Genomic DNA, 26,073 nt, shown 5'->3' on the forward strand with positions numbered 1-26,073 from the left:
GTCTTATTGACATGACGGCTAGTGTTTTGAAGATTTTGGTTGAGTCTGTGTAGAATGGTACTTGCAGTATGAGTTTTATTATTGCCTTTTGAACTTTTTGAATTGGGTCAATTGTTGTGTTTGTAGCGCTTTCCCAAGCTAATATTCCATAAGTGGCAATGGATTGACACAGTGCAAAATATATTGATCTGAGTATTGTTAGTGGGAAAATGTTTTTAATGGATTTTATTAGGTGTAAGACTCGTTTTAGTTTATTGGTAATAAAAGTAATGTGGTCAGTCCATTGTAAGTATGCATCAATAATAACTCCTAGGTACTTTATTTGTTTAACCCTTTCAATGTGTTCGCATTGGCAATTGGATGATGTTTGTTTACATTCATGCAAAAACAAGTCCAAGTTAGACGGAGGTTGACCTCTTTGTGTAATACTGTGTGTGATATATTTTGTTTTGACTGTGTTAACGGTAAGAGTATTTCTGTTTAGCCATTTTATGACAATAGACAAACTTTTTTCAGCTGTTATGAATAAATCTTTCCATGTGGCTGCTTGACACAGAAGAACTGTATCATCAGCGAAGGTCACGAGTTTACCATCAATTTCAATGTCACATAATTCGTTTATGTATATGAGGAATATTAATGGACCAAGGACACTCCCCTGTGGGACTCCGTATGTGATTAAGAGTGGTTCACTTGTCTTGTTATCAATTTTAACTTGTTGTGTTCTGTCAGACATGAAACTTTTCATTAATTCAAATTCTACTCCATTTATGCCAATGTTTTTTAGCTTCTTGAAAAGTTTTTTGTGCGAAATTGTATCGAAGGCTTTAGATAAGTCTAAATAGATTGAAATAACTTCTTTTTTTGCATCTAAATTATGTGTAATAAACTCGGTTACAGTGGCAATTGCGTTTTCTGTGTTCCTATTTTTTCTAAAGCCATGTTGGTTAACTGAGAGTATTTGCATGTTTTCCAGATATTGTTGCAGCTGTTCTTTTATTGCTTTTTCAAGAATTTTTGACAATGTGTTTAATAGTGTAATGGGTCGAAAGTTGTTTACATTATTTTTAGGTCCTGATTTATGAATAGGAATAACCAAACCTTTTTTTAGGATGCTCGGAAAAATTCCTTCTTTCAGGCTAAGATTAATAACGTATGTTAGTGGAGTAAGTAGTTGTTGGCTTAGTGTAATTATTGTTATCTAAATAAACTTTGCAAGTTAAACTTATTAAGACGATTAACTATATGAATACGAATAAATAGTATTGTCCGTATTCATTATTTAAGGAATGACATACAAATACAATATTGTATTGAATAATCCAGCGAGTAGGTAGATGCGCCGATGCTTCGCTAGTAGGTTCTAATATGATGCGTTTTGCATGGACGAACATTCCAAAATATTATAGTAACGCACCGCTACAACCGTTTTCGGTTCTCGAAAATGCCGTTTTGAATGCCGGGCGATGTTTTAAAATCTACAATATTCATTTTCCCATTCCGCATGAAGTTCTTGCTACTTTTGGTTTTTATTTTGTCCAAGTTGCTTAGTTTCATGTTAACACACGGAGGAGAAACGTCAATCGTCAAATTTATTCTAACTTATTTTCGCGCTTTCGTAGTATTAGTAAGTCAAGCTGAAGCTTTTTTTTAAATGCGATTATTAAAAAATAATAATTCACGGTTTATTTATTATAGCACTTAAAATAATTTATCTGTTATCATAATAAGTAAAATATTAACTCATCAATATTATTTTAACAAAGTTTTTACTTTTTTTTTTTTTTTTTTTGGTTTTAGGCATTTCACCCTGAAAAGAGTGCTTTGTGCCGGTAACAGTTAAAGTGGATAAAAAAATTCGGTAATTATATGTATTGGGAGAATAATAAAACAAATTAAATATTGGACTAATTTAGATCACTAAAACAAATTAAATGTTGAATTCATTTAGGTTAATAAACTTATATAAAGCTGTATGAACACGAGAATTGTTAAGAGATAAAAGGTATGAAATGTTAAGGGGGGACTGGTGTGTGATTTTAATAAGCCGGCGGTATATGTTCTTGAAAGATGAATGGTTTTTACAGTTAAAGAAAACGTGGTCGAGGGTTTCCTCTTCCACACCGCACTGGCAGACCGGATCATCCAAAACTCTAATTCTAGCCAAGTGAGATGCAATTGAACAGTGACCAATTCTCATTCTCAAAATACATGAAATGAATCGTTTTGAAAGTTTTTTACCGTGAAACCATGGCTTAGCAGGGATATGGTTTTGAATTCCAGCATAGAAAGATCCAGTTCTTATTTTGGAGACTGCCCAATTTTCTTCCCAGGCACAAGTCATGTTGGATTTAAGAATCGGGAAGACATCGGAGATAGGAATTCTAAAATTTAGTGGGATAGTTCCGGAATCTGAACCAGATTTGGCGAGAGAATCGGCCATCTCATTACCCTCTATACCCAAATGGGCAGGGACCCAGGCCAATATCGTCTCAAACCCAGATTCACTTAGAGAATTGAGAAGATTTTTTATTTTACATATAATACTGTCTTCCGGATAACATAGAATATTTGACATAATTTTAGTTAGAGCACTTAGCGAATCAGTACATAGTAAGGCTCGATGAATGTTGAGAACCTGGATTTGATTTAGCGCTTGTTCAATTGCAAAGCATTCAGCTGTAAATATGGAGACTTCTTTCGGTAATTTATAAGTGAGATTGATGTTGAATTCTGGACTATATATCGATGCTCCACAACTTTTATTTTCAAATTTGGAACCATCTGTGTAAAGGATGGAAAATCCAGGGAATTTTGAAGCCACAATGCTTTTAAAACAGTCATCCACATTTTGAAATTTATTTGGGGAAGATAAAATATTCTTCCGAAAGTCTGATGTTATTGTGTTTGGCATAAAAGTGATTGCCTTAAATGGAATATTGTATATAGGGAGATTGGGAACTTCTTGAAGATATTGGAGTGAAGATGACAGAGAATTATAGAGATGAAAACTTTTAATTAGGAGAGGAAAACATTTTTTTTCTCTCAATCTTTTGTTAGAATTCAAATTAACACTTAACCGATTAAGACTTTGTTTAATAGGATGATGTGATAACGATAAAGCCTTGAAAATATATTTATTGGCAAGGAATTGCCTTCTGAAATATAATGGAGGCTCCCCACATTCCACCTGAAGCGCATTAATTGGAGAAGACTTCATAGCTCCAATAATCATTCTGAGGGCTTTTGATTGAATTCTTTCCATTTTCTTATCTAAATATTTAGGGAGGGGGTCAAAAAGGAATGTGCCATAATCCAAGTGGCTCCGAACTAGGGAATTATACATTAATTTAAGAGTGGTAGGATGAGATCCCCACCATACTCTGGAAACTGCTCGCATCATATTAAGTCCCTTTTCACACTTTGTAGAAATTATCTGAATGTGTGGAAGCCAGGATAATTTATGGTTCAAAAGAAGACCAAGGAATTTGATTTGAGTAGCGGTTGGTAGAGGCACATTATCAAAAGAGATTGAGAAGTGGGGAATTTTTCTTTTGCGCGTGAAAGCCACGACCCTTGTTTTAGATGCCGCCAGGTTCATCCCATTCATTGACAACCAGCTTTTAATATATTGTAAAGCCAAATTCATTTCCTTAGCTGCAAGAATAATATTTTTATGTAACAAATATATAAGGATATCATCCGCAAAGTAAAGTCGCTTGATAGAAAAAGGAATGACTGAGTCTAGGTCGCTCATATAAATATTAAACAACAGAGGACTGATAACAGAACCCTGAGGTAAACCTCTCCATAGTTTGCGCCTTAAGCATTTAGAGGAAGACTCAATAATAATGGACCTATCTGTGAGCAAATTAATAATAAATTGGACCAATTTCGGGGGGATTTGTTTTTTAATTAGCTTCTCTTTCAAAACATTCAGTAAAACATCATCGTAAGATGATGAAAGGTCAAGGAATGTGGCCAATGTATAAGAATTTAGGGATTGAGAAACTCGGATATCAGTTGTGAACAAACTTAAATTATCCATTGTAGATTTCTTTTTCCGAAAACCATACTGATTTGGTGAGATAATATCTTGACTTTCAACAAACCACTCTAGTCTGTTTTTTATTAAACGCTCCGCTACTTTCATCAAACATGATGAAAGAGCAATAGGCCGATAAGACGAAATTTCAGATGGATTTTTTCCAGGTTTTAAAATAGGAATGATTTTTTGAGTTTTCCAATCATCCGGAATTAGTCCTGTTTCAAACATATTATTAACAAGAGATAAGAAATATTCAACCGCCATATCAGAAAATGATTTAATGAAACTATAAAATATTCCATCGGGACCCGGAGCAGAGTCAGAAAGGGCTCTTATCACTCGTTTCATCTCATCAATGGAGAAAGGAGCATCTAGCCAGTTAGAGTGGGATGGATACGGCTTAATAGAAGGCATTTCTTCACATCCGGCAACTGATGGGGGGGCTATTTTATCCGCAAATCCTATAAGAATTTCTTCTGATATATGTTTGATTCTCGGCGGAGAATACGATGATCCGAATTTTTTTAAGCTAGACCAAACTGAAGACTGGGGAGTTTCCGGAGACAAGTTCTCACAGAACTTCCGCCATCCAGCGCGCTTCTTATTTTTCAAAATTCGTTTGGTTTCTGCCTGGGCTTTTTTAACTGATAAAAAATTTTCTAGTGACATGCACTTACGAAAAGAGGAAATTGCTTTTTTTCGAGAGTTGACGGAGCGAGTGCATTCCTCGTCCCACCACGGAGTAGAGTGTTTTATTTTAATATTCGCATTGCGTTTCGGGATGGATTTTTCTGCTGCATTTATAACCATATAAGGAAACGTCTCACATTGCATTCTGATGTCTCCCGGGGACGATTTTGTTAAATTAATAAGGTTATCTAGTTCAGAAGAGAAAGTGCTCCAATTCGCATCTTTCGTTCTAAATTTGAGATTATTTTTAACTGGGGGGGAATAAGTGTTGAATTGATGGTGGAAGCGGATTATAATTGGGAAATGATCACTAGAGAGGGGATCGTTTAGGATGTCCCAAGAGCATTTAGATGCTAACGAATACGAACAAAGAGATATATCAACAGCACTTTTCCGTTGATGAGGGGGGGTGAATCTGGTTGGAGATCCGTCATTTAAAAAACATAGGTTATGGGTATCAATAAAATTTAAAAGATTGCGGCCAGAACGATTTGTTATTTCGCTACCCCAAGAAGGGGAATGTGCATTAAAATCTCCAAGGATCATATAAGGTGAACAAATCTGGGTTAATATTGGTGCCCATTCATTTTCAATAAAAGTCGTAGAGGGAGGAATATATATTGACAATATTGTGATATCAGATAAGACAGCTGCTATTATCTGGATATCGTCGGAGGGAGTATGAATATTAATTTGTTTAAACGGGATAGAATTATGGATTATCAGAGCCGTGCCGCCTTTACCATCCGGTCTGTCGTGTCTGAGACAATAATAACCTGGAATTCTTAAATGAAAGGAGGGTTTTAACTACGTTTCAGAAATGGCGGCTACTGAAACGTCGTGTTCGTCGAGTAATTGAATTAGGTCAGATTTGTTAGCGAAGAGGCTTCTACTGTTCCACTGAAGAATTTTGTTCAGTTTCGGAGCCATTGGGGAGGCAAGATAATAAAGATTTAATGAAATCGGCAGCGTTGGACGGTACAGTATTGTTGTTTGTGAGGATAGAAATTAAAAGGGTAATTAATGTTTGTATAAAAGAATTATTATTCATTATTTCGGGGAGAGCAGGAGGGGAAGTATTGCCATTAATGGCACACCCATTGGGCGTCTGGGATTTGGCATTCCCATTCGGGCTGGCCAAAATATTATTCAATTGTTTTTTATCAAGGTAAGGTGTATATTTTGGGTTGGGTTTGACTGGCTTGAGAATGGTTTCTCTGTGAGAAGATGACGTTGAATTTAAAAAGGTGGTTGTTTGGAAAGGAGCTGAGGACGATGTCATCTCTGCGAATGATTTTTTCGCAGGAGAGATTAACTTTGAGGCCTGGAAGTACGAAATGTTGTCGGTAGCCATTTTATGTTTTATATTCTTCTGTCTTGTTAATTCCGGACAGGCTAGACTGACCGCGGTATGTGCACCCGAACAGTTAATGCAAATGGGATCATTGGAAGATTTCGGACATTGATCAAATGGGTGACCTTCTCCGCAATAGTAACAACGTGGGGGGGAGCGGCATACGGATTTCGAATGTCCGAACCGGCAGCAATTGAAACATTGAATTTTTGGAAATTTATAAACTTCGACGGGAAGCGAGGTATAATAAATTAACACACGAGGCGGTAGGGATTGTCCCTCAAATGTAACAACAACAGACTGGGAAGGTTTCCAAATCGTGTTTCCATCAGTAGAATCCTTGTAGTTCAGTCGTCGTGCTTTTAATACTTTCGGGGTTCCATGAGAATTATTCAAAGCATCAACAATTTCAGCCTCTGGGATATCCGCGGAAATTCCTCGCACAAGACCCATTCTCGAAAGGTTAAATGTAGGGATAAACGATTTATATTTATGATTTGAGAGCGAGTCAATTTTTTTTACAAATCCATTTGCGGAAGCGGCAGTGTTAAACTCGATAGATAATTTATATCGCCCTTCCGGTTTAATTGAACCGTTAACAATACCAAGGTTTTTATTTTTTGAGTCAAATACGAATTTTCCAAAATCTATAGGATGAATAAGTTTTCCCTGTTCAGCTCTCTGAACACTAACGATAAATGGACCGGAAGCTGAAGCAGGATAAAGTAAGTCAGTACTTTTTGCATTATTGCTAGTTAAAGTACTTGGCTGGATGTTACTATTTGTGTTAAGGTCGTTAGAGGTTGAGGTTTGTTGAATCGGTGGCATAGATTTAACTTTCAATGGAATGTGAAGGCTACGCGATGGTCGTCGTTTTCGAGATGGGAGCGTAACAGAAACCTGGCTCGTATTAGATTCCGAATCAGAAAAATCCAATATCGACCCTGGGTCGGGAGGCCTATCCTCGTGTTCCTCCATTATATAAAAAAACTTAAATTAAACTGAAAAAATAATACGCAGTCTATTTCATTGACTGTACAAACAAAAGCCGTAAGCAGGAATGCAAACAAATAGGTATACGATAAACAAAATTAAATAAAATGTAACAATAATCTCTTATCTGTACGCGGCGCAGGAACGGGCGAATGGCACTATGCAATAGTAAGGTACACACAACCACTGTTGACCGCGGCTCGAATCGGACTCTCTTTGAAGTTTTTACTTTGATATCATTTTATTGTCTATGAAAGTGGGTTACTTACGATTGTCAACTGAATAAACCACTTAGCTGATCGGAGGCTCAGATTGATCGATCTAAATGTTGGGAACAACGGCCGTAATTCTCTGTCAGTTTGATCGGAGGAAAAATGTTTAACCGAACCTCTGGGTAGAAAGCCAAGAAAAAGCATTATATATCTTAACTGTGCAGGCCTTTCTGTGTGTCAAAATATTGATTCATCATAATATATATCCGACTGAGTAGAAGAGGAACGTGGAACATGAGCGCAACATTAGGTTCACAGAGGCACGAAGGCACGCTTATTCAAAAACATACCAATAAATACCGACAGCGAGCCCAAGAATATAACGTGCCCAAAATATTCAACATTTTACCGAGTAATATAAAAAATTGTGAATACTAAATAGATTCAGATATATGCTGAGATTATGGCTCCTTAGTAGAGTACTTTATACTAGCCATCACTATCAATCAATATTTGTTATTCATTAGCATGTACATTTAGTATTATTTTAGATTATGTGGGTCAATAATAAGAGTGTGTATGTTTATTTTTTTTATTTTAAACTTCCGATTTAGTTGTCCGGGTTAAATCTTCCCCAAAGGAAAAACTTAACCCTTCCACTCACTTTTCCACAAATGATCATCTAGTCAATCAACATTATGTAAGTGCATTATACAAGCAAAATAAATACAAAACAATACAAGAACAACACGTCAACTCACCAGAGATCAAATGGGAAAATAATTCACCGACTCCAGATATTTTCATATCAGAGGGTTCGGCTCGGTAGAACTTCTAACAGGGCCTATAAATCCTACTGATCCCTCAACATAAATATTTAAAAAATCTTTTGTTATCCTACATGTATTCAAAATGACCGACTTTTGCATCTTTATATATAATTTTTTTGATAGATCTAATACGCCTAAATTTTTAATTAGAGAGCTAGGTATAATGCCAGTAGCCGAAATAACGAATGGTAATATTTTTATAGTCTGAGAATGCCAACTTCTTTTTATTTCATTTCCTAAATCTGTGTATTTTCTTATTTTTTCACTAACAGATTTTTGAATATTACAGGAATTTGGAATAGCGACATCAATGATATAAGTTATTTTTTTAATTTTGTCATGTAAAACTATATCGGGTCTATTATGACTAATAGCTCGGTCTGTTAGTATAGTTTTATCATAATATATTTTATAAAACTCGTTTTCTAAAAATGAATTTGGTTCGTATTCATAATATGGTACTACATTACGGCAGTCAATCAAGTTATGTTTAATTACCAAATTTTGGTGAATTATTTTTAAAACTTGATTGTGCCTAAATGTATACTCGGACGGTGCTAATATAGAACATCCCGATATAATATGTTCTATAGTTTCCGGAAAAGCCAAACATTTTCTACATAAATCATCAATTTGATTTGTATCTTTGATTATATGCTTTCTATAATTTTTAGTATTAATGACTCTATCCTGAATGGCAAGCATAAATCCTTCTATTTCTGCGCTCAACTCTCCAATACTCAACCATTTGTTTGACGAAATTTTGTCAACATACGTTTGGTTGAGATAATTGAAGTGTTTTGCGTGTAAAATTTTATTTGACCAGGAATCTAATAATTCCTGGTTGGGATTAATAAAAATGTTGGCATTCTCATCGTATAAATTTAAAGGTGTTATATTTATATCTGCCTTGCAAATTATTTTGTGCATTTCTGAGCTATGAGCTTTCCTATGGAAAAAAGTTCTTAGCATTTCTACCTGATTATGTTTCAAAGAAGTTATTTTGACTATACCTCTACCCCCTAAATTTCTAGGTAAATTAACTCGTTCTATAGCTGAATTTGGATGATGGCAATTAAACTTTGTTAGCGTAGTTCTAATTAATCTTTCTAAGTTATCTAAATCTGTATTAGACCATTTAATTATGCCAAATGAGTACGTTAATAGAGGTATTGCCCAAGTATTTATTGCTTTTACTAAATTTTTAGCAGATAGATTGCATTTTAAAATTTTCCTGATCCTAGTTTGAAATTTAATCCTAATATCATTTTTAATACTACTATGGTCTAATCTAGTTGATTGTGGGTATCCTAAATACTTATAAACCTCATCCCTTTTCATACTAGTAATTTGGAAATTTCTAAATATACTCTCGTCCTCATCTACAATTTTGCCTTTCCCTATATGAATCGTTCTACATTTATCTAAACCAAAAGTCATTTTGATATCATCTGAAAAGTTTTTAACTACCTCGATCATTTTCTCTAAATTTTGTTCAGAATTCGAAAATAATTTTATGTCATCCAAATATAATAAATGCGAAATTGTACTACTCTCCCTTGTATTACCCTTAACTTTTATTCCAAACTTGCTTTTAATTAAAATTTTAGATAGAGGATTCAATGCTAAGCAAAACCAAAGAGGACTCAATGAGTCTCCTTGAAAAATTCCTCTTTTAATTGAAATGCCCGGTATTACTATTTTCTTACCTTTTAAATTGATAAGATTTATACCTGTAACTTACACCGCTTGGAGAAAGTACAAAGAAAATTTCTTCGATACGTTCAATTCAAATTGAGACAGCCTGTAATTGATATCTGCTATAATACATTAATGTCTGGTCTAAATCTACCACTTCTTTCTACCCGGCGAACTATTAATGACATTCTTATACTTTTTAAATTACTGAACAATCTCATAGACTGCCCTCAAATGTTAAGTGTTATAAATTTTCGTGTCCCTGTTAAATCAACTCGACTCCACCATCTTTTCCACAGTGACAATCATAGCACTAACTATTTGTATCATTCACCGTTGGCGCGTTTTCACCGCACTGCCAACACGTATACAGACCTTTTTGATATTTTCAAAACCTCACCGTCTTGCATCAAGGCAAAAATACTTGGTTATGAATGTAATTGATATGTTTGTGAAATGTTAAATGTCTGTTTGTACTGCATCATACTGACTGTTGTGTTCTTCTTTATGTGTAACATATATATGGTGTTCTATACATATACATTCCACATATATACATATATGTGAAATGTATATGTATAGCATCAATAAAAACTGCTTGTGGATGTATTATTTTAATGAAAAATGCTATTTCTAATTGTCAAGTCTCTTACAGCCCTGAACTGTGTACTTATAATCCCATGTTTCACATTACTGTAAAAGCCTTTTATGGCGTTTAATAAATAAATAAATAAGTAAATTGGTATTCCAAAAGGACATAATATTTTCCAAAAAGCTAATAGTAATGGGGTTAATTTTATATATATTTAATACTTTGATCAGCCACGAGTGCGGGACACTATCGAAAGCCTTTTGGTAGTCTATATAGCAAGTATGTAAATTACGTTTTCGAGTTTGAATCTGTTTTAGAATTACAGAATCAATTAGTAATAATATTATTTATATGTAATTAAATTGTAAATGAACATGTACGTACACCCTGTTGATATAATGTTTAATTGTATTTTAACGGGATAATATTTCGAAGAACAATAAAAAAAAATGGATAAATATGAAAAAATTACCAGTGTAAGACGATCTTTGATTTATTTACTGATTTTCTTTCGCATTCGTAGAATGATTAAGTATAGTTTTGTTTGTAATGCTGAATGTCTGAGGCAGGAATTATACAAGCCCACTGAGCGATCGCTAACTTGATTGGATAATTCGCTTTGCGGAACACATGACATTATTTTGTTCTCTTTGTGCTTCACAGGAAATTGTTTTTTTTAAGCTACACAAAACCATTTTTACCAATGATTTTACTATCTAATATTTATTATATTTTAGATAATTACTGGAATTAGTTTGCAACTAGATATAGTAACTATTTTTTAAGTAATTAAAAAAAGAACAAGTGATTAATTTTAATTTATTTAAATATTACACAAGTAAATAGACTAGCTCCTCACTCTCTAGTTAGACACGATAATATGTCTCTACTAACTGGGAATTTAAATAGTTACTTAAAAATGCAATGTAATATATTCTTAACTTGTATCTTTTCTTTAAAGTTTTAATTAAATAAATTGAATAAAAAATGTTAGAGAGCACCAGGATCATAATTTGTGAAGCGAAATAAATGGTATACAAAGTCGGGGATGACCGAGTAAGACATGGCCGATCGAGTGAACTGATTACTTGAGTCGGGATATGATAGTGAAATAAATTGTCTTTAGTAGTCAAGTAGTAAGTGTATGCAGGGTGTCCGGGGGTAAAGTGCACACATTTGGGAGATGATTTTACATGATAGTAAAAAAAAACTTTTTTTAAAATACCTTTGTTTTTTTCGAAATAAACAAAATATTATTCTATGGAAGAATATGATTTACTTAAGACAAAAAAAAATTGTACCTGAAAACCTAAAACGTTGAAATTTCTGAAATGTTTTTGTTACTTGTATTATCACGTAGAATCACATCCCGATGTTTGTGCACTTTACCTCCGAGAGGTAAAGTGCACAAACGGAGGTAACACCCTGCTTACCTCCGGACATCCGTTATATTTACCCCCGGACACCCTGTATATTTTATACTGGCGCAAATTTGAATCCTATTCAGCATTTTTATTTCTGTTTACTTGTAGGTGTCATTTGGAAAATAATTTTAAGCTTTAGATTTTATATTTTAAAGTACCTTTAAAAATTACACTTACTAATAAATGTGTTTTATATATTACATAGCTGATGCCCAACCAGTCGTGACTTCCGATGTCACATTTATATATCTCTGAATTTCTGTATTATCGACAGTTCTCCCTTACTGCCACAAGTGCCATCTGTGAATAGCACACGAACTAATTAATATATATCTATATGATACCACACTAACGTGTTTTAAATTTCACAAGTGTTAAACAGTATAAAATGTATTGTAAATAGTTCTTTATTAGTTGTGTAAAATTTAAAACACGTTTATAAATAGGGCTTTTAATGTTTACTGATAATATTTTTTTTATTAAGCGTCCCGAAGTGAGTTAATTGAATTTCAGCATCATCCAAAAAGCAGAACGAATTGACCGCCACACAACTCAGTTTTGGCACACATTCCTTAATTCATTCACATTATGATCCTTCTCAAGATTTGGTTCACTCGATCGTGCCATGTCTTCCTCGGGCATCAACAATTTCTGTTTCTATTAATATTCATTGTACCTATAGGTAACACTTACCCGATTTTAAACATTTCCTTGAACGGCGAATTTTTCTGTATTGCGTACCAGGGGTCGATAAGCTGTAAATAGGCGATCTCTCTCAGGCCGCACTTTTCATCTTCTCTGAAGGTATCGCTGACCACCTTGTAGCCGACCCCTATTTCCACGTAAAAAGCAAACAGACCCTGCAAGTAAGGAAAACATATATACAGTTTGACACAGCAGCAGTGTTGGTCATCAGATACGGACAGGGTCCGAAAAGCATTCCACTGGCTTTCCCGAAAGTAGTAGAAGAGACAAAGTATGTAGGTCATATCCTCAACAGTAAGCTGACGGACAACGATGACATCAACCGGCAAAGACGAGCCCTCAGTAAAAAGTCGAATATACTCGGTGGAAGGTTTCGGCTTTGCAGCCCACATGTACAAATACTGCTATTCCTTCCGTTTTGTACGTGCTTTTATAGTCAATGAGAGCCAACTTTTTGCCAAGAGCGGCATGGAAAGGTCACCCGTGCAGTATAACAACGCCTACCGCATGATGATTGGCCTCCCCAGATACTGCAGTGCTTCCAACATGCTCAACAGTATCATGTTTTGCAGCCCTCATAAGAGCCTGGGTAGCGGACTCTAGACTCGAGCATCGCAGCACGCTGGAGAAAGTTGTAACGCTTAACGTATTTCATTGTTCTTCTCATTATTGTATGGACCTCGCAATGAACAGCTATTTCTAATGCCTTTCTCGGGAATCTCCGACTTCTTCCACCATTCAATATTTATAAACAATGTTACTGTTGTAAAACTACACTACATTGACTTTAATTCGAATCCGAATCTCATTCCGGTTATTTGTAATTTTGGGAGTGCGCCATTCAAATTGAATGTTTTGTTATTAATTGCAGAATTTTCAAAGCTTACTGCTTATTGTATGTAATTGCTCACTGAAATAAATAATAATTACATTATTTCCAAATCTGATTTCATTTCATTGCCATGAATCTGTAAAGGTTATGTCCTGCATTAGCTTGGTATACATTAAAAAACAATCAAACGAATTTGTCTGCAAATCAAGGGATCTAGGAATTGTGGATTCTTTCAACATTCGACTTCTCATCCAGAAAAATCAAAACGCTAACGCTATTTTTATTTGTGAAATTTTCAAAATCTCATCTCACGACAAAGAGTACTAATCAGTTTTAAACACATTAAAGGAAAATTATCACCATTTCGTATCTCTCTCTCTCTCTGGTGATTAACAGATAATTTATATAAAGATAGATTTATATAAATTATTATACGACAAATTAATCAACCATTTAGAGTAAAATATATCTTATTTTAACGTTTTTAGCATCTGGAAGACATGGATACAAAAAAGATAGGTAGCTATGATAAAAAAATACTTTGTCTGAAAAACACTTAATACAGAATTATAGTAAATTAGGAAACACAGATTTTTAAATCAAAATTATGACTAACCCCAAAGTTGGTTGCTATCACGAACGTATGCCACGATATTTCAACTCTCCATATAGATGGCGTAAAATTCATTCTTGGAAAAGTTGTGAAAAAAACGATTTAACATTTTTTACAAGTTATCACATTATATTCAAAGCGACTAATCCCACTGCACTTACGTTCTGTAGCTCTCAAATAACTCCACGAATTATTATCATTTAAAACAATTTAAAAGAAAAAATTACTTATTAAGGCCTTTCGACAGGTCAATGAAATTAAATAAAATCTGTTAAAAGAGAATTTCATGTCAAGGCAATGGATCCCGAATAGGACAAGAGGAAAACGATGACATTTTACTAATCATTTATTTATAATGTACACAAAACAAAGAAGGTTAACAAAAATACAAATAAAAAAAATAAAATGTAAACCAACTGTCAGTTAAATAAATAGGTAAGAATAAGACAACACGTTTGTAAAACAACAACAACAAAACAAGAGATAATAAAGTTTGGGTTAACTGAAAACAAGTTATTCAAGGAATTTTTGTTGAGTTCTGAGGGCAAGGCTAAATATAATATATCTGGAATCTTGCAAGAAGAATTCTTGATTCTTGATGTCATATTATAGTTGATACATTCGCACAAGAGGTTGGGAGAAGGTTGAGTTTGTTCTTTGGAAAAGAATATGGAAAGTTACGTGGTTTCTTGGTAGGCGATGACTGATATTGATTTCGATTGGTGCCAACGGGAAAGATTCTTTAATCTACACGGTTATTTATAATTTTGAAAATAAATTTTGCTGTCGCTTTGTCAAGACGTTCATTTAATGTTTCTAATTTTAAATATTCTAGGCGTATCTTAGGCTGGAAATAGTCGGTCTCTTATGGAAATATGTAGGGAATAAATAAAGAGCTGTAGTGCCACGCGATTCACTACGCGCTGCGTACGAAGACCATCGGTTCAGCTCGTCAGCGCTACGTCGTCAGTTGACCGACGACACGCGTTGCACTATTTCCACTTTTATAGAGGGTAAGCAGTGTGTATAATGATGATGATCATGTTTTATTAAATTAACTTTTATCGGTTTAGTGGTAATTTAGTTGTTCATACACATCTTGCGGATTGCATAAAAAGTGGATACGTAGGTACTACTAGCGACCTTCATGATATTCTCACCTCCGTGTACACATGACAGGGTTGGGTAGGCTGGATAGGGCAGTGATGTCACGGAGCCGAACCATTAACTTTTAGCGAGGTTTTTATGTGCACCTACTTTATGTGCAATAAGCCGAGAGGGTTTCATATTTTACCCATTAACTGTGTCATTACAAACCTTCATATGTAACGATTTACATTAAATTACACCATCAAAACCTATGGCAGAAAAATTGAATAACATTTTACGGGAATGGTTTCCTATTACATTGATCACATTTTTATTCGAAACTGAAATGTCTTTTGAAAAGTACCTGGCTATTTAGATCTGGTCACCAAACATGGCTAAAGCCACTGGTTACCATTCACAAGGGAAAAATGAGGAGTGTCTTCCACTCTATTTGATTACAACGCAGTTGATACATTCTCGTCATGCAATTACAGGAATTACACCAAGCCTCAAAATCAAAATTCTTCCATACAATACCCAACACGTGAATTTAAAAAAATATTAATAATAGATTATGAATACCTCCACAAACTTTATTTATACATGGATTTTTAGAGCAGATATCGAAAATATTACAATTTTTTGTAAATCATGATATAAAAGTAAACTGATAAACTGAATATGAAACGGTATTAGTAAAACATGTAGCAGGAACATAAAATAATATAGAAACTAGAAAAATACTACATATAAGACATATCACTAAAACTGTATTACCCAAACTACTATAATTTGTAGGATTCAAAAAATTGCTGGTACAGATTACACTTTTTATAAATGGTGTCAATGAATAAATCAATAATACCCCCAAACTTCTTTCCCAGATCACGCATCCTATTGGTTAGTGAGTGTGTCTGATAGTTGGTTGTGTATGTATTGCAGAAGAATATTTCATTTTGTTGTATTCCTAGTCGGCACATGGAATTGATGAATGTTACTTTTTTAAATGTGAATTCCATACAAGAGTCACAACTGCTAACAACCGCCTGGAGCCAATGAGAATATGGAATCCCAAATTGAGGTATATTGTGAGGCTGATAGTAGCGGAGAGTGGAAGGAGATGGGGAAGAGGGAAGTGGGAAGTACCTGGCTATGGTCATCAGTTATGGTCATCAAACACGGCTAAAGCCATTTCAAGCAACGTTTTAGTGAGTATTTTCCACATATATTATTTTAAATTATTAAATCGGCCGCAGAGTGCGTAATTATGAAAAACTTATATTACCGAGGTGTGATTTTACTATTTAATTTAATTTATGAAATATACATATAAAAGAGATTATGTATATTTTCTTAGTCTTCGTCACTAGAAGATCCTTTGCTGAGGGAGACTAAATGTTGGATACAGGGTTTTCAGCGACTTCTGCATTTCAACTTCATGGTATGGCTAGTGTTTTTTCTACAGTTCAACTTCACGGTATGGGTAGGGTTATTTCTACAGTTCAACTTCATGGTATGGGTAGTGTTATTTCTACAGTTCAACTTCATGTTATGGGTAGTGTCATTTCTACAGTAAAACTTCATGGAATGGATAATGTTATTTCAGAAACTTCTAAGACAATGTTTGAAAATTCGTTGCCAGCATTTGATGGATTTAATGCAGTTTTTTCTTTGTTTAAATATGTTTGAAATTGGGTGGCAAATTTGCCACTGTGGTCATGGCCGTGTTTCTGTTCTTCTCTTGAAAAAACGGTGGTTTTCAAAAAATTGATCAATTCATGATAATTTTTTTTTGTGTACCTACATATAATATAATATTTTTGGTACCTTTTGCATCTGCTTTATCCCTTCAGTTATTGGTAGAAACTTGGGTTTAGAACCCTTCTGTGAAACCTTCTGCTCCCAAATTGCTCGGCGGACAGGTTCTGTTTGAATCTGAAAAATAAACAATAATGTATTCTACAATGCAAGTGATCTGAGAAAAATAAACACCAAAAAAAATTATATTAATGAAGAAGAAAAAAAAAAAAAAACAGAAGCTTCTGCATTTGCACATAGTGCGAAACTTAGGATTGAAACAATGTGCCGTTATTGATAGAGTAGGATATTGGGTACGTACATGTTCTGGCCATATGTTATCGTTACAAGTCACAAATAAAATAAAAAGGACGAGGCTGGGGCTAGAGGTCACACTGCACCGGAAAGTACTGTCGAAAGAAGACAGTGTCATCCACAGCCAGCTGCTTCCTGGGATACAGGAGGTTATCCAGGCTCCTGATGGTATCGGACTGGAACTGTAGCAGGGACACAATATTGATAGAGTAGGACGCGTACACGTGATATGGCTGGCACTAGGTCATACTGTACCGGAAAGTAGTGCCGGAAGAAGACCGTGTTATTCACAGCCAGCTGCAGCCTGGAGTTCAGCAGGTCGTCAAGGCTTCTAATGCTGTCGGACTCGGACTGTAGCAGGGACACTATGTTGGCAGAGCAGGACATGTACACGTTATATGGCTGGCACGAGGTCATACTGTACCGGAAAGTAGTGCCGGAAGAAGACCGTGTTATCCACAGCTAGCTGCAGCCTGGAGTGCAGCAGGTCTTCAAGGCTTCTAATGCTGTCGGACTCAGACTGTAGCAGTGACACTATGTTGGCAGAATAAGATGTATACAGGAACATCAACACCACGAACATCAGTACTGTTGCTATGCGACCTGGAATAAAAAAAAATGCCCATCATTTTATCATAGAGTTGGATAATTTGAAAAAAATATCCTCAAACATACTAATTTTCGTTATGAGTCTGTCTATTGTGACTTTTAATTAATGAACTCGGATTTTTGTTTAAATTAAGTGTCAGGAATCAGACAAGCGACTTAATCGAGTACCTAACTATAATATAATATTTTAACGTAAAATTACGTCCTCCGTGGTCGAAGGGTAAGGCTCTCGACTATCAATCTGGAGGTCACGGGTTCAAATTCCGGCGTGCGCAAGTAAACGTTATTTGATGAAGTTGTGTTGTTTCACAATTTATTCATTAAAAATAATATATGGTATATTTACAGCACGTTCCAGAGTGGAAGATACTCTCAGTATCGCCCTGGTGTAAGACCACCATCCACAATTGAAACGTTGCTCGAAATGGCTTTAGCGGAATTTTTTGACCAGATCTGAATAGCTTGGTACTTTTCCCACCTTCCTCTTTCCCATCTTCTTCAGCCTCAGAATTGTCATTGTCTCACTGTCTTCAGATGGTTCAGAGCAGTTGGGACTCTTATGCGGTGTTATTTAACTGTCATTTTCTAAATTGGAATTGATGAATCAACAATTCAGATATAATTTGATAACTGACCAAGAAAAAGGTTTCACGAAAAATGTTGTCATTAAATTAAAGAGATGATGGTGAAAATATTTTTTCGTGATCGATCTCCAGAAATTGTTCTTTTTTCTGCTGTGTTAATGATATCCAGTGATTTTCCGTAGGTCTGCGCAAGTACACACATATTTCGGTTAATAATTTATATTTGTCGCTAACCTGGCAATGTGGGTGTTTTATTTATGCTGGCAATAAAATCCCGATTTCGGCAACAACGTCGCATTTCGTATGATTTGGGAGGCGGGTTTGGGTACCGCCGCCCCGTTAACCATTTATTGGATAACAAAAACCTCTGCCATAGGTCACCCCAGGATGCGCCTGCTCACCACCTGTGTGGTGTGCCAGATTTGGTAGAGGCTGGTTTGAGGAGACCCTTTGACCTCTTCAACTGGTCTCCCGACTCATCGCCTTGCGCCGCAGTAGGATGGATATATTCATATATCCGGCACTACTGGACATATTGATTCCTAGATTTCTACCCACCGCTCGTACCCTTTTCCTTCCCAGAGCTTCCTCTCCTTAAAAATACCCTCTGGTGATGATCTGGCTTGTAAGTCATACAGACCATCAGGGAATAATTAATTCCCTATAAATAAATGGGGTGATTACAAAATTCATTCAGCAGGAAAAGTAACTAACTATAATCATAATAATAATAATCCAGCCACCAAATACATAAAAAACAGAAGACTCACCGAAAATATCACTCGCATTGAGTTTTGCAGCGATTCCTTAATCTCCAAATTCGGCAGCGTACGGCAATCAGCACAATAACACTTGCATTCGCACCATGAAATTATAATCTGTCACGACAAGCTCTCAAGAGAGTAGAATTTAGAATAATATTGAATTAGAACATTTTAATTCAAAAAGTACTCTCACAGTACTGTGTACAGGAAGAGTGGTGCCCTCTTTTGTCAAACAATATAATTCGGATGAATCCAGCTGATTAATGCATAGATGACTGTAATTCATTATCACTTACCTGCAGAGCAAAATCTATACAAAACTGACCAGAGATGTCTATTCTGTCCACTATTTTTAATTTTAATTTTCAAATTTTATTTCATTTTTCATATTTCAATTTTAAGTCTTCTGCTTTTCCACCTTCCAAACAGTAACCCCAAAGATGACAAAGGCTTTGAGGGAAATTATTTTCCTCAGGGTCTCATGTGTGGGTTGATGTAAAAATAAGTTCAACACAGTGAAAACATCGAATCGCACAAACCGGCATTACGACAAATAAAATTAAAATAACACTGTGTGGCTAGCTAAAGTGAACAGAAGTTTTTTTCTTCATTGTTTTCTCCTAGTTCGAAAAACTTCTCTCCCTCCATTATCTTGTAATCAAGAACCATTAGCAGGTGAGATGCTCATCTTGCCGGTAAACTGTTTCCCATATAGATAGTCGCCGATAATTAACTATCGACCCATGTATCCGCTGGGCACTGGACTGAGAATATATATCATAAGGTTGAATGCACATTGGACACACCATCTACGGTGGAAATATTCAGACGTTATATTAGTCTTTTTTTAGTATTTTTACACCACTAAGAATGATACAAGAAGAAAAACGAATATTATTTTATGTTAGGTTTTACCTAGTGAGCTATCGAAAATTATACACAATTTTTTTAAAGCAGGAAATAACTGTAATAAGATAAAATGAATATGAAACAATATTAATAAACAGGTAACAAAAACATAAAATAATATAGAATCTATAACAAAACTACATGTAAGACAAATCACTAAAACTACATTACCAACGCTTCTTTAATTTGTAGGATTCAACAAAGTGCTGTTTTTTTTTTATAAATTGTATAAGTTAATATATCAATAGTAACCCTAAACTTGTTGCCTAGATCATGCATACCATTGGTTAGTGAGCATATCTGATAGTTGGTTGGGCACGTATAGCAGAAGAATATTATATTTTGTCTTGTGTTTCTAATCGGCACATTGAATTTAACAAAATTTGATTCATTATTTGTGATGAATTAATATTATTTGTTATATAATAATACTATTTCAGTATTTAATAAAGTTATCAAGTCCTTGATTCGTCAATTCTTCTGCCGATTTGGGTTTGCCCCTTCCGCCCCTCTAACCACTTTCCCAATGTTAATCTATATTTAATTTTAGTATACAACTCATTCTGATAAAGAGAACGTTGTTTTGGAAACACATGTAATAAAAAGTGATGGGAACTAAGTTATTTGGCTTTAAATCATTAATTCCTGGTAAAATAAATGTTGTTTCCGAAACATATGTAATAAAGTGTTGTGAACTAAGTTAATTGGCTTTAATTTATTAATTACCTATAATTCGCTTTATGAAGATAAAACGGAATCAGGTGTTTTTTGTGTGTGTATTTTTATAAATGTGAATAAAATATTAAGTGTAAATTATCCAGTGCCAGTTTACCAGAGACAGATTTGGGTTCAGTTATGCTTCCTTGCTGAGCCACCGCTCCTATGGCCATCAGGCACACGTCTCCCCATCGTCCCTGCAGCCTCATCGTCGACCCATCATTTTCCTGTAAAGAAAAACTATTAATCTGTACATATGTAGGAACCTATAATAACTTCACCTTATCTGCGAAGTTGTCGCATTTGTATTGTTGAAACAGAACAGAGAAATAAAAAAATACAGTGTGTAGCAAGCCTACGCACGACGGAAGTGAAACTTTTAGTATTCTTCTCTCTCTCTTTTCATTTCATTATTCTTGTGCCACGAATGTTTTTCTCACTTCTATCTCGTCACTACTCATTTTTGACACTAAAACTCTGTTACAAATCGAATAAACCACAATCAATTACGTATTTCACTCGTATTACACTCACCGCGCAGTACACGAAGCAAGCAGCTGATGCCTGGCGTGGCGTCGTTGGCTAGAGAGAAAGGAAAAGAGAGAAGAGAGAGAGAGAACGTTCGTCAGTGGCTCCCTCACCTCAGTAAGCGACTACGGTGAGAGAGCGAGAGTGAACGGTGAGCGGTGGTGGGGGTCCCGTACCCCCACCACCAAATGATCACTGTTTTTCGTGACGGTCATGAGTCGGTTTTGCTCCGGTCCTCGAAAATGCATGACGTGCGTAAAGAAGTTTCACTTCAAAAAGAAAACGGTCACAACTAGGAATCAAAACCAGGATCTCTTGTTTTACCGGGACAGGCGTCTTAAACCACTCGACTATTGGGACCTATTTATTAAGCCTCATATTTGGTTTGTAACCTAGATAGTGTCTCGTATAAACACATCAGATTTTTATTTACGTGTTGTTGTGTCTAGTTGTAACCGTAATCTTTTATTTTTCTGTGTGTTATTATGTTTCATGTTTCGTTTAGATTTATTTACTAATATTTTATACCCGATATATCATTGAAGAAGAAGATAATACTTTTTTTCTTCTTCAATGATATATTGGGTATAAAATAAAAACAGTTATTCACGAACATTAAAAAATTGTTAATATTCATTAATTGAACTAATATAGGTGTTGTAAAGAGGGAGACTACAGGAATTAAGTGGCTTATTATACCTGCTACAAAGCACGCCGTTTAAAAGCAGCCTCACTGATATGAAAAGCTATGTCGATAACCGAAAGATTGCCCTCCCCACCCGCATGACCATCGGCAAGTTAGGACCTGCAGGTGAGAGTTGAAGATAAAACAGATTATGCTGTCGGTGACAGCGATAACCATCGGGAATATATCGACTGTTTTTTTGGTAAAACCTTTCAAGCCACATTATTAATTATCAGTGGTTTCATAGAATAGTCTTTCAAGTACAAAATGGAGAGTAATTTTTGCTGATTAAAACATTTTAACAGTAAAAACTAAGGAACAACTTTTTCTTGAACTTAGTTTGAAGGTTATATAAACCCACCAATTTAATTTATTATCGAAGAAAATGATTATAATAATAAATCTAAACCAAACACAAAACCAGACAAGACAAAAGGAAAAAAGTAACGGTCACAACTAGGAATCGAACACAGGATCTCGTCTTACCAGGATAGGACTCTTTATTACTCGACCATTATGACCTATTTATTTAACGTCACATTTGATGATCTTATTTTTTAAATTCAGAATTAACAATATCATCTCGGAACTAATTTTTCCCATATTTTTGGCATCAACCTTTTTAAATGGAAACATTGTTTTTAAATTGGTTTATAATCTAGATAGTGTATCGGATAAACATATCCGATTTTTTTTATATGGGATACCTGTTGACTTTAAAAAAAGTCTAAATGAATAATCAGGAACAACCTTTATTTAACTTATTTTGAAGGTTATACCCATCAACCAATTTTGTTATACCTATTTTGCCTTTCGTTTTGTTTTATTAGTATTATCTTCTTCTTCAAAAATATACTCGAAAATAAATATATTCTTAGTATAATATATTGTAAAGCGCCGTTTTGTGATAGTTCACCTCAAGTTTGCATTTGTGTTCGTTCACTTCTGTACCGCTAGAGCTGCCTCAGATTGTTAATAAACTAAGCTAAATTCTAAAACCAATTCATTCAACGTATCGATTCTGAATCGCAGTGAACTGAAAATATCACTCTCCACAATATAAACCAATAATTAGTAACTGCAGAAATAGAGTGAGACACAATATAAAAGCAGACAGAGGACCAGAGGAAAGGATAAGTGAATGATGGGAAGCTAAACCTGTTCGACATCTAAAGTATTAATAAATATTTGTTGCTGATTTCAATTCATAACGTGAAATCACAAAGTGTTTGCTTTCCATGAAAATATACTTTAAAATCATGTTCTTAAAGGCGACTATATTCTGATACCCTTTCCACAAGGGAAAAATGTCTCCCTCGGTTCAACAACAAAGTCCCGCGGGACGAGGACCCGAGCAAACACGTGGCAGAGGCACAGAACTTCTGCTGAAAAGTTACTTCAAAAGTCTGGAATTTTAAAGGGATAATTTTAATTTATTTGTTTTTGCGCTCCAGCAATTTATTAAAATACTAGATAGGTACCTAACTAGTAAAAGGTTTTTGCTTCAAGCCTCACAGAATCGCAAGAAAAACACTGAAATTCTTTTTAAAATAACGATGTTTATCTAAATTTAAAACTGTGGCGGTTTCGAGTCTCAAGCCAAATTCAATTATTGTCGCCACCAAAGCAGCGCACTCGTTGCTGGTTTGCTATTACCAAAAACGTCCTCATCATATATTAGCATATGATATATTAGCTTCCAGACGCGCGCTGCTCAGGTCATCTGAACTCATGGAAGTATGTATGATTGGAGACTCTTGGTCGGCTCTTCTTTAGTGTTCTAGTAATATCTGTCCTTCTAAAAATTATAATGCTAGTAGCGCACGACGGTATACTCTCAAACTCTCAAAGCGTTATAACGCTCGTCACACAATCCCATACAGATCTGTCATACGAGACAGAAAATATATTTGATGTGTGGGTGTGGCCTTGATGATATGCCGTGATCTGTTAGCAGAGCGATGTTTGAAAATGATGCAAGTCCCGCAAGAGTCCCAACTGCTTCCAACCGTGCTGAGCCAATGAAGCTATGGCATCACCAATGGGATATTTTCACAAATTATAAATGCAGTTAAAAAATGTGTGGAAGATTTAAAGTTTATTTGTCTGATTGTGATTATCGTACTAAAAATATGTAATTTAACATTTTCATTCATAATTATTGATTTAAAAAACAAAAATATATAACGCGCTTTCCGAAACGGTTCCATATGGATACAACGTCATTGTGACTTCTGCGAAAACACCAACCCCTGGTAACACGGCTTTCACCAACATCGCCCGGCGTTACATCAACGCCGTCGAATTCACGAATTAGGCAGGCGACACATTACGCAATACACATCATGGCTTGGTCACTATCTCCAGATGGTTTGGAACAGTTGGGGGACTCTAGAGTGGAACTCTTGTAAAAAATTAACTCACATTTCCTTCATTTTTATCCTCCCACGAAGCTATGAAGAAAATGACCAGAATGCTCAGCATCACCAGGAGACAGGCAGTCACCCACACGGTCCAGCTGAATGGCAGAATGAAGATGTTGCTGACATAGGAGAGCGGAGGCTGGCGGAAGATGAACTTGGAGGTGGAGGGTGTTGTCATGGAAATGTATTCAATGGCCTCGGTACGGTCTGGGGTGAAAAATAAAGGGGTACCTGAAAAAACAAACGTTTCATATGAGATAAACTGAAGTCCCTCGAAGAAAAACTTGATCGTGTGCTTTAGAACATGCCTATTCAGAAGGTGATTTAGCTGTCACGATTCGGCATCAACTAGTGCCAAAAGTATTTTTGTTATTTGTTTTTGGGGTGTTATGCCGTGTTGCGCTTACTCACATGATTTCATATGCCCTGATGATGGACACAGTAACGTTTTCCGAAACGTTGGCTAAAGAAGGAGTTAGCGCAACACGGCATAGCACCCCAAAAACAAATATCAAAAATCATCAATTTCCGATTGATGAAATTATAAAAACTTAATTGATTTTTAAATTTTACGTAATAAAACAAGAGGAAGAGACGGCCGGCATAGTCCAGTGGTAACGCATTGGACTGCCATTCCGAAGGTCGCGGGTTCGAACCCGGCGTGCGCAAATAAATTTTATTTGATTAATTTGTGTTATTTCACAATTAATTAATTAAAATAATATTTAGTATATTTGCGGCACGTTCCAGAGTGGAAGATACTACCAGTATCGCCCTGGTGTAAGACCACCATTCAGAATTGAAACGTTGCTCCAAATGGCTTTAGCCGTGTTTAGTGACTAGATCTGAATAGCCAGGTACTTCCCCACCTTCCTCTTTCCCTTCCCCACTTACCTTCAGCCTCACAACATCCCCCAATCGGGGATGCCATAGTCTCACTGGCTCCAGACGGGAGCAGTTGGGACTCTTGTGAGGTATTCACTATAAAAAAAAAAAAAAAAGACAAAACAAAGTCAAACGTGAGATTTCTAAAAACCACTCCATCCCCTTTTCCCACCCCCTAAACCAGAATATAGTTATAGGTTATATATGCATATAAAGAAGAGTGTCCTTGTGTGGATTTTTTTTTAAAATCAACAGTTTTATTCTAAGATTGATGAAATTTTGCACGCTCTAACTTCAAAACAGGAAGAAGGTAACTATCATTATGGACTTTAGAAAAACTACCGCCACCCCTATGATCGCCCCTTAAAGCAAAGTTTTGATACTTTCTGATTTAAGTTTGCACACTTGACTTTCAATATAAGAGGAATATTACTGTATGACAACTGATTTAGAAAAAAATATGATATCGATTAGGTTCTTAACCTCCGAGATCAGCCTCCTTCCTCTCCAGCCAGCCCATCATGCCGTTCCACTCGCCCGTAGGGTTCTTGTAGCCCCAGCTGTCGGTCCAGACAAACCTGCGGGAACCGTTGAGGATATCGATCAGGTGGCTGGTGAGCGGGTAGTTCACTTTGGTGATGGCGTCGATGTGCTGGTTTCTGAATATAAAGAATATTACAGAACTACAATATGGTCGTCATTAGCTTCGTACTTGCGGTCGCACAACGCACTCGAGCCGCTCTCTACGCTGCAAATGAATAAAAGGGCAACATAAAA

The 26,073-nt window shown here is 35.6% G+C and overlaps 1 protein-coding gene across 1 annotated transcript in view; it reads right to left on the reverse strand.

Annotated features, from left to right (window-relative positions):
* The window catches only part of LOC149418911 (ionotropic receptor 84a-like), a 47,333-nt gene that overhangs the window by 19,617 nt on the left and 1,643 nt on the right, over positions 1 to 26,073 (reverse strand). Inside the window, exons 2-7 of the mRNA XM_089638435.1 lie at positions 25,780 to 25,955; positions 24,413 to 24,642; positions 20,891 to 21,002; positions 17,617 to 17,795; positions 16,908 to 17,015; positions 12,535 to 12,701 (exon numbers count right to left, since the gene is read on the reverse strand). Coding sequence (XP_089494561.1) covers positions 12,535 to 12,701; positions 16,908 to 17,015; positions 17,617 to 17,795; positions 20,891 to 21,002; positions 24,413 to 24,642; positions 25,780 to 25,955 — 972 coding nt within the window. The remainder of the gene's footprint in view (positions 1 to 12,534; positions 12,702 to 16,907; positions 17,016 to 17,616; positions 17,796 to 20,890; positions 21,003 to 24,412; positions 24,643 to 25,779; positions 25,956 to 26,073) is intronic.

The sequence above is a fragment of the Hesperophylax consimilis genome, chromosome 13 (assembly GCF_061612785.1).
Source record: "Hesperophylax consimilis isolate HC1 chromosome 13, BYU_Hcon_1.0, whole genome shotgun sequence".
Taxonomy (NCBI): domain Eukaryota; kingdom Metazoa; phylum Arthropoda; class Insecta; order Trichoptera; family Limnephilidae; genus Hesperophylax; species Hesperophylax consimilis.